The following is a 14956-nucleotide window of genomic DNA, read 5'->3' as shown; positions in this document are numbered from 1 at the left end:
AGGCGAGTAGAAGTAAAAGTATTAAGTAAAGTACAAATACTTCAAAAGTGTACTTAAGTACAGTACTTAAGTAAATGTACTTAGTTACTTTACACCACTGCAAAGCACAAGGAGCGTGAGCGAGTGAGCGAGCAAGCAAGAGAAGTGTTCAAAATAATCCAGGCAGGCACAATGGCGTTGGAGTACCCACTTTTCACCTCTGTAGAAGTCTTATTACTGTGACTAGTATTGTACTGATGACCAAATAAGTGTTTTCTCTCTCCGTGATGTGTCAAAGTCTCTCTCTCTCTCTCTGTGTGCTGCGTGCGTGCGTGCGTGCGTGCGTGCATGCGTGCGTGCGTGCGTGCGTGCGTGTGTGTGAGAGAGAAAGAGAGGGGGCGATATGGAAGCAAGACTGGGTTGTATTTGTTCTTTAAATTGAGGCTTAACCACTCCTTTCTAGCCTCTAACTACTGACAGATTCCCATGGCTGACAGTCAGGGATGAGCATCACACACACACACACACACACACACACACACACACACACACACACACACACACACACACACACACACACACACACACGTGCGCGCATGCACGCGCACATAGAGTACAGGTTATACACTGTATTTTGCATCTGGTGAGAACAATGGAGAAAGTTTGATTTACCATCCACAATGCACACTAGTATAGGGCATAGGCTATACAATATACAACGGGATGATTGTGTGTAGCCTATGGTTTTAAATGTGTAAAATAGCACATCTTAGAACAAAAAGAAAAGAAGAAAAAAAGCAACAACAAAGACAACAGTTCACCATTTACAGATTCTCAAGTTGTGATAGTTTTATAGCATGTTTCTATTGGGTTGTTTTGTATGATAAACGATTGTATATATTACTGTATGTCAGTTAAAACAGTGGTTCTCAACCTTTTCAGGCCGGGACCCCCAAAATAATCATATTTGAACTGGGGGCCCCCCCAACCCTGAAGAGCACTAAGAGTTGAGGCATTACATTTTGTATAACATGGTTCTATTGTGAGCATGTAGATTGGTTATTTTCACAGTTTTGGCCCCTAATATTTGACAATTTGGCCAATGCTTAATTTGTCATTTTAGAGGTATTAAAAAGTCCTTAAATTGTCACTAGAAATGTGCAGATACCCTCTATACACTTAAACTTTATGTTGCTTTGTTGGGGACCCCCCTGGGAGTCCCGACCCACAGGTTGAGAACCACTGAGTTATGAAACAGAAGTTGTGTTCATCAGGGGGGGAAGGGGAGGGGGGCAGGTGCCAATGTAACTCATCATGTCATTAACCACTTAAACCCTCCATAGAGCATTAATGTAAAAAAAAGAAAAGAAAAGAAAAAAGATACAAGGTTTTTGCCAGATGGCCGCAAAATTCCTCAATTCCGCCTCGGTCACACGGGCCATAATGTCATGGAATCAAAAGAATGTTTATCATTTCCTGTAGTTGGTGATAAAGCAACCAACGGACCTTCCATTGAAGCCATCAGCACTTTGCTTCTTTAATAGTACAGTAGAGATCTGTTGCTGTGAGGCAGAACTGACAGTCGGTGTGTGTGTGTGTCTGTCTGTGTGCGTGCGTGCGTGCGTGCGTGTGTGTGTGTGTGCTTGTGTGACCATGTCCCTGTTGCCTTAATGTTTCTTATGAATAACTACTGCCCTCTGGTGGCGAATGTGTTCATGTGCAAGATGAAAAAGGCTACTGAGTTTCTAATGATGTCGGTGCTCGTCTGTTATGTTATGTTATGTTATGTTATGTTATGTTATGTTATGTTATGTTATATTATGTTATGTTATGTTATGTTATGTTATGTTATGTTATGTTATGTTATATTATGTTATGTTATGTTATGTTATGTTATGTTATGTTATGTTATGTTATGTTATGTTATGTTATGTTATGTTATGTTATGTTATGGGGCTTTTATTATCCATTTGAGTCTTTAATTGACTGTAAATCATATAAAATAGGTGCTTATATTTTGCTTGTTTCTCACTGTATGGATTTATTCATTTACACCCAGGCCTTTTCTTTGATATTCAGGTGTCTTCTTGATAGCTTGAATTTGAATTCAAAATGTTTCTTTTTTTATGCATTATGTCTTAACCGCTGTGATATTGATACAACTTATCAACCTTTATATTTTATTTTATTTTTTTAAATATCAAGAGCCTTGAACTGTTTGTTCAGCTTGTTGTCATGATTTATAATAGAGGGTATGTGCATGCACAAAGTGAGTGGCAAATCGAGTGGCAAAGCGAGCGGCAAAGTGAGTTTAACGTTGTTTAATGCAATCAGATAGGTCTTTTCTGTTTGGATGTGTGGGCTGTCAAGGCCAGAAAGTATTTTCTTGCCACTCAGTAGGCGTTCACGCATAACTTCCGGGTATGATGATGATGTCACGCGCATACCCTCCTTTTTTTTGTTTGTTTTTTGTTTGGTTTATTAAAGCAAAAGAAAAAAAAAAACTGGCAAACTGGCAAACTGGCAAACTGGCGGCCGGGGTGCCGAATGAGGCCCCTGACTTTTATGACTGGAGTCTAGACTTGGTAAACTGGACCTAACACAAAATCTACACAAAATCTCTGCACGCTTTGTAGATTGTCTATTATTGGCTATTGTTCCCAAACCCCCAGAATATACAGTAGCTGCTGGGGTTTCAAGTGGTCAATCACGTTCTTTTTCTTTTTGTGCTATATAAAAATCCCATTCAGTTCACACATATTACATTTTATTTTTAACAACTTTCATACCTATGATATGCATACTGTAGTATTGGTGTCAATGGAGGAGATCATGTTATACAGATTACACATAATGACACTTCAACCCATTATCAAGATCAGAGGCCGATCCTACAAATGCCTCAGTTTAGTTCTCACTTTCAAGAGTTTTTGAAAATGTTCCAAAAATAGCAGATCTACAAGCTTGTATCCACGAGTTTCCTACGCCCCATAGTGCATTGCGCAAACGTCTGCATCGATCTTCCGCCGCCGATTTACAAGCTCACAACGGGTTGCATCTGCGACGCGACGTGAGCTTGTATGTCTGCTGTTAAACCCGGAAGTTTGGTCCTGATAGTCTCCAGTAAACTCCCGCGGAAACTTGTGGATAATATCTGCTATATCTACAAAATGACACGGATGCCTTTTCCGGTTACAATGGGTTAAATCAGCATTCATATTTACATACAGTCTTCTCATTAGTGCAATACAGCCCCCCCCCCCCCAACCAATACCTGAAGCCTGTTTGTAACCCATTCTGACTGTGCGTGTGTATGTGTGTGTGTGCTAAAGATTACCCGGCCCTTTGTAGATAATTCTGTTTCTTTGTATAGAAAAAGTGGAAACGATCTTTTTGTATTTCCCTTGTCCTGTTAGCCTCAGCACCCCCCCCACATCATGTGACCCCCGATGGTGTGAGCCTATTCGTTCAGAACTGTGCTTTGTGTGTACATAGCTGTTTGTTAATAATGATAATAATAATAAAAATAAGTACTTTTAATGGTCTTACGACATCGTGTTGTTTTGTTGTGGTTATGTTAATGTATCGTCGTTGTCGGGTGGAAACCTTGTATGTCCAAAACCGTTTGTTTTGCATTTATAATTTTTTAAATGATTTAAACTTGTGTAAACAGCCGATCTGTGCAAGGCGTTGTGTGCTTGTAGATCTGCTGTTTTCACTACTTTTGTGCGACGGCCTTGTATGATGAAGCAGGGCTTTGCTTTGCGAAAAAATGTACAAATTTGAAACTTGGAGGTACGAGGTTTCTGCCCGACAGTGACGACATGAGTGTTCTCGGGTGGGTGTTCTAGGAATTTCATTGACTAGGAAATGATGGACCAGGGCAAACACGGAGCACGCTAATACTGTGTTTATTATAGAAAACAATCGTATATAAACTCTAACAATTTCCAGCAATCACCAAACGAAATGCCTACGTTTTGATACGCTACTTATCAAACAAATGAAATGATGTAGGACATAAGTAAGCACACTGTAAAAAAGAAAGAAGAAAAAAAAAACGCTCAGTTGTTGAAAGCAAACGTACACTCTTGTTAGGGCCATGCGCAGCAGTGTTATTCTTTAGGACATGAAGGCGCGCACGCTGCCCCGGATGACGGCCCTGCAGATGGGACAGTGGCGCAGGCTGGCGGCGCAGTCCCCACACACCACCAGGTGGCCGCACGGGATGAACACCATGGACACCAGCTTGTCCATGCACACCTTGCACGTCCTCTCCTCCTGCAGCTGGCGCAGGAGCTCCTCCGGACTGGGGTCGCCCACTACTGGAGAACAAAATAAATACAATTAAGAGATATTACATGAGAGGGTGTGCTTTATCGTCAACATCATCACGCCTGCGTTGCCTCAGGAACGAGCCCGAAGGGCGAGTTCCGTTGGCAGCGCAGAAGTCCCTGGACGTGATAACGGGGCCTTGGCACCGCACCGCTACACGGCAGCCATATTGTCAAGTGTCACGCTTCAGACATGGCAGGAGTGTACTAAAGTCAAACTGCTCCTTCCATCCACCAGGGCTTGACATTAACTTTTTGTCTTTTGAGGCACTTTTCCTTTGGACAAGTACATTTCCCATTCACTTCCGGGCACAAAAGTCACTTGTCCGGATAAAAAAGTCAATAAATAGAATGAATAATAGAATGAATAACAACAGGACTGCTAACAACCCCCCCCCCCCCCCCCCTTGCTCCCTCCACCCTCCACTCCACTCCAGTCCATAATCTGCATACAGCACAAAGCTGCTAGGAGCGTTACAGAAAAAATGAAACCAAGATAACAACAGGACAAGCCTTTATGTCATGCCCTGATCCATGTTCCATTGGTTCTAGCCTTTCCTCAGGTTCCATGGCTTTTGCAAGCAGGTGGCAAGAAATGCACTAGAAAGGTCTTGTTCTGTCAAGGTCTTTGCCTCTCCAAAGTTTGTTAGATATTGTTCTCGGTCAACTGCATGTTTAATCACCACCTGGCCCACCTGGCATATGTGCCTTGATCACATAAACCAGACATAGAGCTTATATCTTACTTTAGCAAGATATAAATATGTAGAGAACGTAATTTCCCCTGCTGAGGACAACGCACGTACCTACAGTACGTGGAGTCTCTCTTTCTCTCAGTACGCGGAGTCTCTCTTTCTCTCTCTCTCTCTCTCGCTCTCTCTCTTTCTCTCATTTGTTCTCACGCTACCCTGTGCGCAGTGGTGCTCCAAGATGAGAGACTGCTCTCACCAGTGCCATACTGCTGCCAGATCTCCATCCACAGTGCTTGGAAATATGGGGTATATATAGCAGTAATGCGAAGGAGACAACAACTCTCTGGGGTCCGCTCATAATTCCGACATCCCATTATTCCGACCATTACAGGTATGTTAGTGAAGGTTAGGGTTAGGCTTAGTTATAATGGAGTCAGTACATGCACCATGTGTCAGCCTACTGAATCCTATTCAAGATGTCTGGGATCTCTTCTCCACCAGCCGCCTTTGTCATCATCATCAGAGACAACAGAGCAGACAGTGGTAAATGGACTGCATTTACAGTATATAGTGCTTTTCTCCTACGTGCTTTACAATGTATTTCACATTCACCCATTAACACGCACATTCACACACCATGAAACCATGCAAGGTTCCAACCTGCTCCCGATCGGGAGCAGTTAAGGTTTCAGTGTCTTGCTCAAGGACACTTCGACACATAGCCGGAGGAGCCGGGAATTGAGCCTGGAACGTTCAGATTCTAAGGCAGCTGATCTACCTACTGAGCCACTGTCACCCCGAAAATGATGGTAGCATTGCCACAGGCTTGATTGGACACCATATTCCAAACACACAGTTGGAGAGCTGTTTGTTCTCCTCAGACGCCCAAAATTAGTTTTTTGCTGAGGGATGGGTGTGTCTGTCAGCTCTGTTGTGTCTGATGCTGCTCCCCGCGAAAGGGGCTGGTGGTGAGGATGGCTGGGCATACAAGCTGCATTCTGGGCACTCGACAAAGTATGACTCGCGGTTCCCTTTCCCCCTCGGGCTCCGCCTCGCCAGCCTGAACACAGCACGATGAATGAACCGAAACCAGCACTCCTCCAAACAACAGCTTTGGGGATCCCTGGCATGGTTGACCGAAAACTTTTGTCCCAATCTGTGATTTGTGAAACTGAGCGAAATGAGCCTCCCACACTAGCACAGTTTCCTAAATAATTTGCACGTGTTTTGTGATGTTTTGTTAATATTTTTCTTTTTTCTAATCCTATGCATTCCAGTTGAAGAAATCGCAAATTGAGGCCTTTGCTTTTAAGAAATGTGCCAGACCATTAGGTTTTTTTGGAAGCTGCTTGTCAACATGCATTCTTTAGTCTAATCTATTCTATTGCTAGTTTGAACACCTTTTCATCTTAACATAACTCACAACTATTCACAGATGTTCTGTGAGCCTATCTATGAGCTCACGCTATCTACGAGCTCACAATCACAGCCTATCTACTATATAATATATACTGTACATACAACTACCCCAAAAGGTAAAACCCCCAAAAGAGGTTTCCATCCTAAATGGGTTAATCCATGGGGAAAGAGTTGCTTTATATGAAGTGTGGTGTTTTTGTGGTGACCACGGTACCTTTCTCTCTGACAGGCATCTGAGTCCTCACACTTCCAGCGCTGGGACCCTGCCTCACCTCTGACTCTGAGGAGACACAAAAAACAACAATCTATGATTTGCAAAACATATTTTTGTTTTTAAACAAAGCTTTTTTGTTAAAGGTTAAAGCACTACATTGAGATAGTAATCATTGCTATATACCGGTAGAGTGTTTGTTCAGTTACAGTCTCCCCATCTCTCCAGCTAATAAACAGAAAATACATTTTAACAGTAGGTGACAACATTTCAGCCAATCAGGAGAGAATATCCATTTATCAGCTTAATTTTTTGTGTTCCAGTTCTAATTGTGTCTGTTGTTTACGTCATTACTTCCAATTTCACTTGTTTAATTTCTACCCTGTCACACAGAGTTATCTATCCTGATTGAATCAAATTGGTATCCCAAACCCGTCCACCAGTGGGCAGTATAGTACAGTACCTCTGCTCTGGCTCTGGGTCTGGGTCCCCCGCTGCCTGTCCTCCTCCTCAGCCTGCAGCACGTCGGTGACCAGGTCGGACACGTTGGTGTAGTGGCGTCCCGTCAGCAGGTACTTGGTCTGCACCAGGCTCTCCACCACGCCCGCCTCGAAGCCCATCCTCAGCACCGCCTGCACCACGGGGGACAGCATGGCCGAGCCGGCCCCCAGGCCGCCCACCACGTCTGGGGAGGAGAGACAGGAGAACACAGGAACGACACAAGACAAGGGCAGTGTTTCTCAGTGGTGTAAAAGCAGTGGTTCTCAACCTTTTCAGGCCGCCACCCCCAAAATAATTAGGCCTAACCTATAGTTAGGCCTAAATCAGAAATTAGCCTACAAAAACAAATATGTTGCTACATACCGTACATGTACTGTAAGCCCCTCCCATACAGCAAAATGTGTTCCCGGCCTGAATGGGTTAACTGGGGACCTCCCCACCCCCCACCCCACCCTGACGAGCACTAAGAGTTTTGTATTTTGTATAACACGGTTCTATAGTGTGTGCCAGCGCCTACGTCATTGTAGTCCTTAGCGGCCATTTCTTGGGTCAAAACACAGGTGTTTCAATTGTTTGATTGCATAGAACTAATGCTATAGTCTAATCAGAACACCTGTGTAAGGCTGTGTTTACCCAAGAAATGGCCGCTCTTAGAACTACATTTGGCTCACTGTGAAAATAGCAGATCTACATGCTCACAATGCCTGAAAGAGAGAGCTGTTCTGGGAGTCAAACATGCATTTCGCGATCGCGATTATGCCGAAACCGGAAGTTGGAAGTAAGGAGAGTAGGGCCAAAAAACGGCCAACTCTGTAAACTCGGGCTTGGCACAGCTATAGCTATATAAACTCGGGAAACTCGGGCTTGGCACAGCTATAGCTATATAAACTCAGGAAACTCGGGGTTGGCACAGCTATTGCTATATAAACTCTGGAAACTCTGGGTTGGCACCATAAGTGTTAAGGGATCTTCTTCAGGTCCATTTTTTTTCTATTTAAAAAAAAAAGTCTGGTCATCTTGCCAAACCAGCATACCGTGACTTACCATTTCCAGAGCTTATGTCTCGACCAATAGGAGTCTGCATTCCACCCTGGAAAATGAAACACAGAAGTCAATTTGCGCAATGAAAGAATAAACTGAATGCAGATATGGCATTCACACTGGAACAGCAGGGATTAGAGCAAAATAAAATCTCACGACTGATAAAACGTTGTATGGCCTAATATGCGTTTTCTGAAAGGGTGTGAAAGGAGCCCCCCCCCCCCTTTCCTAAACAATTAACGCAATATGTACAATTACAAAGATTTTGTAATACTGTTGCTGCTGTTCTACATGCTGCAAACCAGATGAAGAAATCACAGACTGAGGCCTTAAAGGACAACTTTAGTTTTTTACAACAAGGGTTCATATTTTAGATTGTAATTAAAGAATATAAAAGATGAGTGTTAAAATTATTTCATTTACTTCTTTCTATTGTTTTAGAGATTCTTATTTCAGTGGTTGGGGGCATGTGTACAAGTGGCTAAATATGTCATTTTACACAGAATAAGCCCATTCCCAAGATACAACGCAACCTTTCATGGTTGGATGTGACTTATGGGGGCTAGAAGTGTTACCGTAAATAGCAATAAAGAAACTGCTGGCTTATTGGGTATAAAAAGACATATTTAGCCACTTGTACGCATGCCCCCATGCGTACGCATGCCCCACATTTTAGCATGGTAAACACAATAAAACAATAGAACGAAGCAAATGAAAACATTTCAACACTCACTTTTTCTTTTCTCTAATTACAATCTAAAATATGAACCCTTGTTGTAAAAAACCAAAGTTGTCCTTTAACCTTTGCTTTTATGAAATATCTGAGACCATTAGCCCATTTAGACCTGTTACGTTCCGGGAGACACCTCTGTGTCTCATTAGTTGTTGCTATACACATATCCAATCTACAGGCTCACGAGTGGATCATCTGTAGGCCTATGTTCATTCCATCCAGCAGTTTTCATACAGCTGAATGGGAACAAGCAGTGGTGTGTTCTACTGTGTTACGCTATATACTGTACGTGGTATGCCATCCCTGAATTGTTAAATCTTGTTTTAAATCATAATTATGCCCTCTATAATTTCATTCGGTGACCACGCTTGTCGTGAGTGTGGGAGGGAATAATATTGTATGCCTAGACCTAGAACACACCACTGGAAACAAGTATATTTGCGCACAAATATGATCAGGCGATTTGTGTCAAACCTGCGCAAAGATCAGCCATAGATTGAGCAGAGACCACAACAAAAAGAGAGGTTGTGTTTCTTACCACAGTCTCACCCAGGTGGAAGTGGGAGTCTTGTATGTTGCTGACATATTCCTGTCCTCTAGACTGCACCAGAAACTCACATCTGAGGACGACAGAAAACACACCCCCATCAAGAGGACACAGTTCATAAGGTACATGTCGTTGCTGTCGGGCAGAAACCTTGTGTCTCCGAGTTTCAAACGTGTGCGTTGTTTCCTAAAGTAAAGCCCTGCTTCATCATACAAGACTGTCACACAAAACTAGTAAAAATAGCCGATCTACAGGCGTTGTGTGCTTGTAGATCGGCTGTTTGACACTAAACAGTTTGAGAACCACTGGTTTAATCAAGAGGAAAAAAGAATGTTTATCCCTGTGTCCAGATAAGAGGCGTTACGTTACCGTGGGAACCACTTGGCGTGCTCCTGCCAGGGGTCGTCTCCGGGCTCCCAGTTCCTCAGGCCGCCGTCGCAGAAGAAACACTTGACGTTGTCACCATGACCTGAGGACATACACACACATTTAAAGGCTCATTCCCACTGGGCGCAATAAAGATAACGATATGTCGGCGTTATAACGATATATATCAATTATGACGGCTTTATCGTTGTGGTGTGAACGCTGCATCCACTTCAATTGAAAACGATATTCTTTATCGTTATCGCGGCCCAGTGGGGAAGGGCCTTTAACCATTTATTTATGTCCACATAAAGCCTGTATCAGAGTCTATGGTGGAGACCTATCCACCGCAAATTTGAGGTGGAAAGCTTTCCACCTCAAGTCAGAAAATAAGTGCAGGCCATCATAGTCACGGCCCACGGTGAAGTCCTTTACCCCGTCTAGACCGGTTCAGGTCGACCAATCAGTGAACGGGGTGTAGAGCCTGTCTGTCTCATAGTAAAAACAGAGAGATGTGTTGGGACTCACGGTGGAAAGCTCTCCACCGTGAGGAATGATGTAACGTTGTAGTTTCATGACTCAAAAAAGACTCGAAAAGACTACACCGCGGTGTAAAGCCTTCCACCGCGGACCCGACTATGATACGGGCTTAAGGGAGAAGCATACAGGGACACAAATATTATTGGTGCAGCAAGAATACATTCACAAAATCATAGCATACGTTTTCATTATACAATGGGCATGTCCCTGTAATCTAAGGGTATAAGTAACAGCGTCTCCGCCATATGTGGCGGCTGCCAATTATGGCAGACACAGCACAATACTTTGCTAGCTTTTTTGCCTCCTTTTTGGGCATCCCAAGTTGTTGACGACCAGTCTATGGGTATGTCCTACTGTAGTCTGCCAAATATAAAAACAAATCTATGCTATGATGACTAAAACTAAGACCAAATATATTGACAATTTTGTCAGCAAATGAAATTACGTTTTGCAATAATAATCATAAAGTAAGTAGATCGTCTATTTTCAAAATGTTTGCCTCTTTCTAATATTATTTCACAATTTGGCCAATGTTTGACCAGTTTTTATAGTATATATATTATATATAATATATGCCATATTTATGGCATATAGATTGTTTATTACAGTGATATTTTTATTTTCTTTCTCTCTCTTTTTGAGGTATTAGAAGAAAGTCTTTAAATTGTCACTTCACTCACTGTCATCTGTGGATCCCCCCCTCCCCAAAAAGAGATCACGTGGGGGAGCCCCCTAAGGGTCCCGACCCACAGGTTGATAACCACTGCTCTACACCAACAAATCCCTTCGCCGAAAATAGCAAATCAACAAGCTCGCAATACAAGCTGTATACATCTGCTATTTTCTGTGAAACCTTCCCCTCAGAGGGACAAACACAAAACGTCACAGATTTCCCAGATATTTCCCTACCATAGACACTTTTAGACTTTTTATTTACCCCAACTTCTATGTCATGTTCTACATCAAGGGTCTTCGACAGGGGGTCAAGGACCCCTTGGGGGTCCTCAGAGTTACTACAGGGGTTCTCCAAATCTTTGTGTGATAGAAACTTGTTTTTTTCCCTTTTTTATATTAACCACTTGAACCCTAGCGTCCATATTCTGAGAACTTTAGCCAAAAATAGCAGATCTACAAGCTCACGACGCCTTCCTATAGATCGGCTATTTTCGGCAAAGAGCTTTGGAGGGGAAAAAGAGCTGAGTAAGTACAGCGATAGGTCAAGTTTATAAAGTATTGACGGTTCAAGTGGTTAAATATCTGAAAACACACATTAACATGAATCCAAAATACACTGATGATCGTGCTGTCAAACAATGAAACTATATGGAATCTATGAAAAGCTTGTGAGGTCCCTGCTTCACAAGGGGTCCTTGGCCTGAAAACGTTGAAGACCCCTGTTCTACATACCGTATATGTGAAACTGTCTGGCTTGCGTAAGTAACTAAGGCTGTGTGTGTGGTTGTGGTGTGGCAGCTTCTGGTGTCAGACCTATATGCAGCCCTGGCTGGGCCTGTCCAGGTTGTTCTGTCCCCAACACTCATGAGTCATGAGTCAGCTGGACAATTGTCCCCCGTGAACTCACTCACAATGAGGGGGTGTCCCCTGTGTCCACCACCCGTGGCTACTCTAGTGTGGCTTGTTCCATTGACAAACAAGGACTGCTATTCAAAAATAAACTCAATAATATATTATGTATATGTTTTTTTAAAGGGAAACTAGGCATGTCCGTGTGTATACAAACAAACACATTCCCCCCTCCCCCCCTCCATGACAGGCATCAAACAGGTCGTTGTCTTTGGATGCTTTCGTTGATAAGAGAGATCACTAACGAGCACTTGACACTTTTATGGCCCATTCAATTACCTCAGTGCACAACCCCTTTGAAGTTCAAAGGGAGCAATTAAGAGCTCTGACCATCTCCCCCTTACAAAAACGTCCCTCCATGGGATGAATGTCAACACAAACAGTGTAACAGAACCAGAATACAGCCAGGGGATGTGTCATTCTGCAAGGAAACACCCCAGCACAATAATATAGTGGCTGGATAAAGGGAAATGACTGCTAAAAATGTATATAGTCTTAAAGTTTCCCTTTAAGCATAGGCTTGTGAAATGAAACAAACGTAAGCCCTAGGCCTATATCATGATGGTGGGTCACCGACCTGTGTAGAAGAAGCCGGCTCTGGCAAGGTCGTCGGGCTGGATGGATGCTCCGGGCGGCCAGTTGTGGAAGGTGGTGAGGCGGGAGTCCTCGGCCTCCATCTCGGGGTACACGGCCTGTCCCAAGGGCGCCTGGTCGTATAGAGGTAGGCGATATGGAAAAATACAAAATCACGATGTTTTTCCAAGCAGTATCACGATAGACGATCTTATTGTGATTCTTTTTCATGTTGTTTTTTATGGTTATCTTTTCAAGTTACTTAACAGTACAATCACCTACAGGGTAACGAAAAAGGAGTAACAGACCGTTTAGACCAGTGGTCTTCAAAGTGGGGTCCAGGGACTCTCTGGGTTCCTTTTTCGGAGGTCTACTGTAAATTGACCTTTACAAGTATGTAACCAAATGGACCCGCGAGGGTCATTTGTATACTGTCAGAGTTAAGGGGAGAGACCTTGACATTTTAAAGTTTGAGAATTACTGATTTAGACAAAAATGCAGGTGAATCTCTGTATTAACAATTCAACAGGATTTCTTTTTACAAGGCTCCCTCATTGTATCATGATATATATACGACATCTCTGAAAAGGCGTATCGTGGAGACTGATTGTATATCGTCTTAACGATATTTATCACCATATCTCGCCCACCCACCCCTACCTGGTCGTCCACGGTGAGCCTCTGGAGCTGACTGAGCAGCTGTCCGTCCACAGAGTCCGAGGGGTCCGAGCCCAGCGGGACGTTCCCCACAGGGCGGCCCAGCACCAGGCCGCACGCCGGGAAGTGGCGGCGGTGCTCGGCGGCGGGGTTGTCGCCGGCCACCCAGCACCGCAGCACGCCGCCGCAGCAGAAGCACTGCACCTTGGACACAGTGGTGGGAAGGAATGAACTCAAATGTTTTACTTTTAGGTCAAAGTAAAACATTTTTTACTTTTACCTAAAAGTAAAACATTAAAATGCCTGCAATGTAGAAATGCCACAAGTAAAAGTCCCGGAATTGAAAATGTAGGCTACTCAAGTAAAAGTCCAAAGGTATTGGTATCAAAATGTAATTAAAGTACAAAAAGTAGAAAGCACAGTAGGCCTACTCATTATGCAGAACGCAAATTTCACACTTTTTCAAGGGTAGGCCTATAATAAGATGTATTAAAATATTTTGAAAATAGCAGATCCACAGCACAAGCTCACAATGTGTGGCATTGTGGCATCGTGACTCATTGTGAGCTTGTAGATCAGCTGTTTTCAAATGGCCAAAATGTATATAGGGCTGAAGTGGTTTGTGTATTTTTTGTAATAGCCCAATAATAAAAATCTACAACTAGTAACTAAAGTTTCCAAATAAATGTAGTGGATTAAAAGTACAACTTTTGGATCCGAGATATAGTGGAGTAAAAGTATACTGGAAATGGAAATACAGTTACCTCAAAACTTAAGTAGCCTATATGTAGCCTACTTAATACCAAGCTTTTCAAGCCTAAAGGCTTTCTTGTGGTATTTATCATTTTAGTTGACCTTGTATCAGTGAACTGTAGACTATACTTACTGTACTGTACCTTTTCCTATAGGCCTATGCAAACTTCTAATAAAGTATTCAATCAATCAATCAATCAATCAATCAATCAATCAATCAATCAACCAACCACCTATCACTGAATTGAATTGAATTGAATTGAATTGAATTGAATTGAATTGAATTGAATTGAATTGAATTGAGTGGCTCACCTTGTCCTCTTGGCCCAGGAAGAAGAAGCCGGCCTTGGCCAGGTCCCCGGGCCCCACGGGGCCGTCGGGGGGCCAGCCGTCCAGGAAGGAGCGGAGCCGGTCCGCTTCCCCGCGCATGTGAGGCTCCTCCAGTATGTACAGCATGGTGGTGGTGGTGGTGGTAGCAGTGCTACTGTCATCCGACATGGTTGCTTTCTGATCTTCTTTTTTTAGTCCGCTGATGCCAGTCATCCCTTTTGCGTTCCATAGTTGGACTGGTCTGGGCTGCGCGCTGCGCTCGTTTATTTAGACCAGAATGTTGACTCTGTATAGCAGGGCTTGCGGAGCGGGGACGTTCCGTGCGCACTGCGCAGCGCACAGGGGGGCTACGTTCCAGAATACCGTAGTCATAACAAACTGCTGCTGGCAGAATGTAGTAGAGATGGGACGTTCGCGAACGAATCGAGTCTTTTGAGCAGCTCTTTGAAATGAACGATGGGATCCGGTTCGCACCAGTATAGGGAGCCGTTCCTTTCTAAATGAACAGTTATGGAAAAGGCACAAACATTCTTTACTTAGGCCTATGTAAAAGTATCAATACTGCAATTTAGAAATAGGCTACTTACTCTGTCACAAGTAGAAGTTTGGAATTAAAGTGTAAAGTATCAAAATGCACTTAAAGTAGCCTACCAATAGCAGAACGTTGGCTACTCATTATGCAAAATGTCCCATTTC

General features: G+C 43.3%; 1 protein-coding gene across 1 annotated transcript; it reads right to left on the bottom strand.

The window, feature by feature from the left end:
* Positions 1-4013: 4013 nt before the first annotated feature.
* On the bottom strand, positions 4014-14510 carry birc7 (baculoviral IAP repeat containing 7). The gene is made up of 9 exons (XM_080732485.1): positions 14243-14510; positions 13181-13381; positions 12525-12654; positions 9827-9926; positions 9449-9530; positions 8181-8226; positions 7099-7320; positions 6639-6704; positions 4014-4304 (listed from the first exon to the last, which is right to left on the bottom strand). The coding sequence occupies exons 1-9, from the start codon at positions 14471-14473 to the stop codon at positions 4102-4104; spliced, it is 1281 nt and encodes a 426-aa protein (XP_080588611.1). The 5' UTR covers positions 14474-14510; the 3' UTR covers positions 4014-4101.
* Positions 14511-14956: the final 446 nt, after the last annotated feature.

The sequence above is a fragment of the Nannobrachium achirus genome (assembly GCF_963921795.1).
Source record: "Nannobrachium achirus genome assembly, chromosome: 9".
Classification (NCBI taxonomy): Eukaryota; Metazoa; Chordata; class Actinopteri; order Myctophiformes; family Myctophidae; genus Nannobrachium; species Nannobrachium achirus.
Note: the sequence above shows the minus strand (reverse complement) of the source record. Positions and strands in the feature narration are given on the sequence as shown.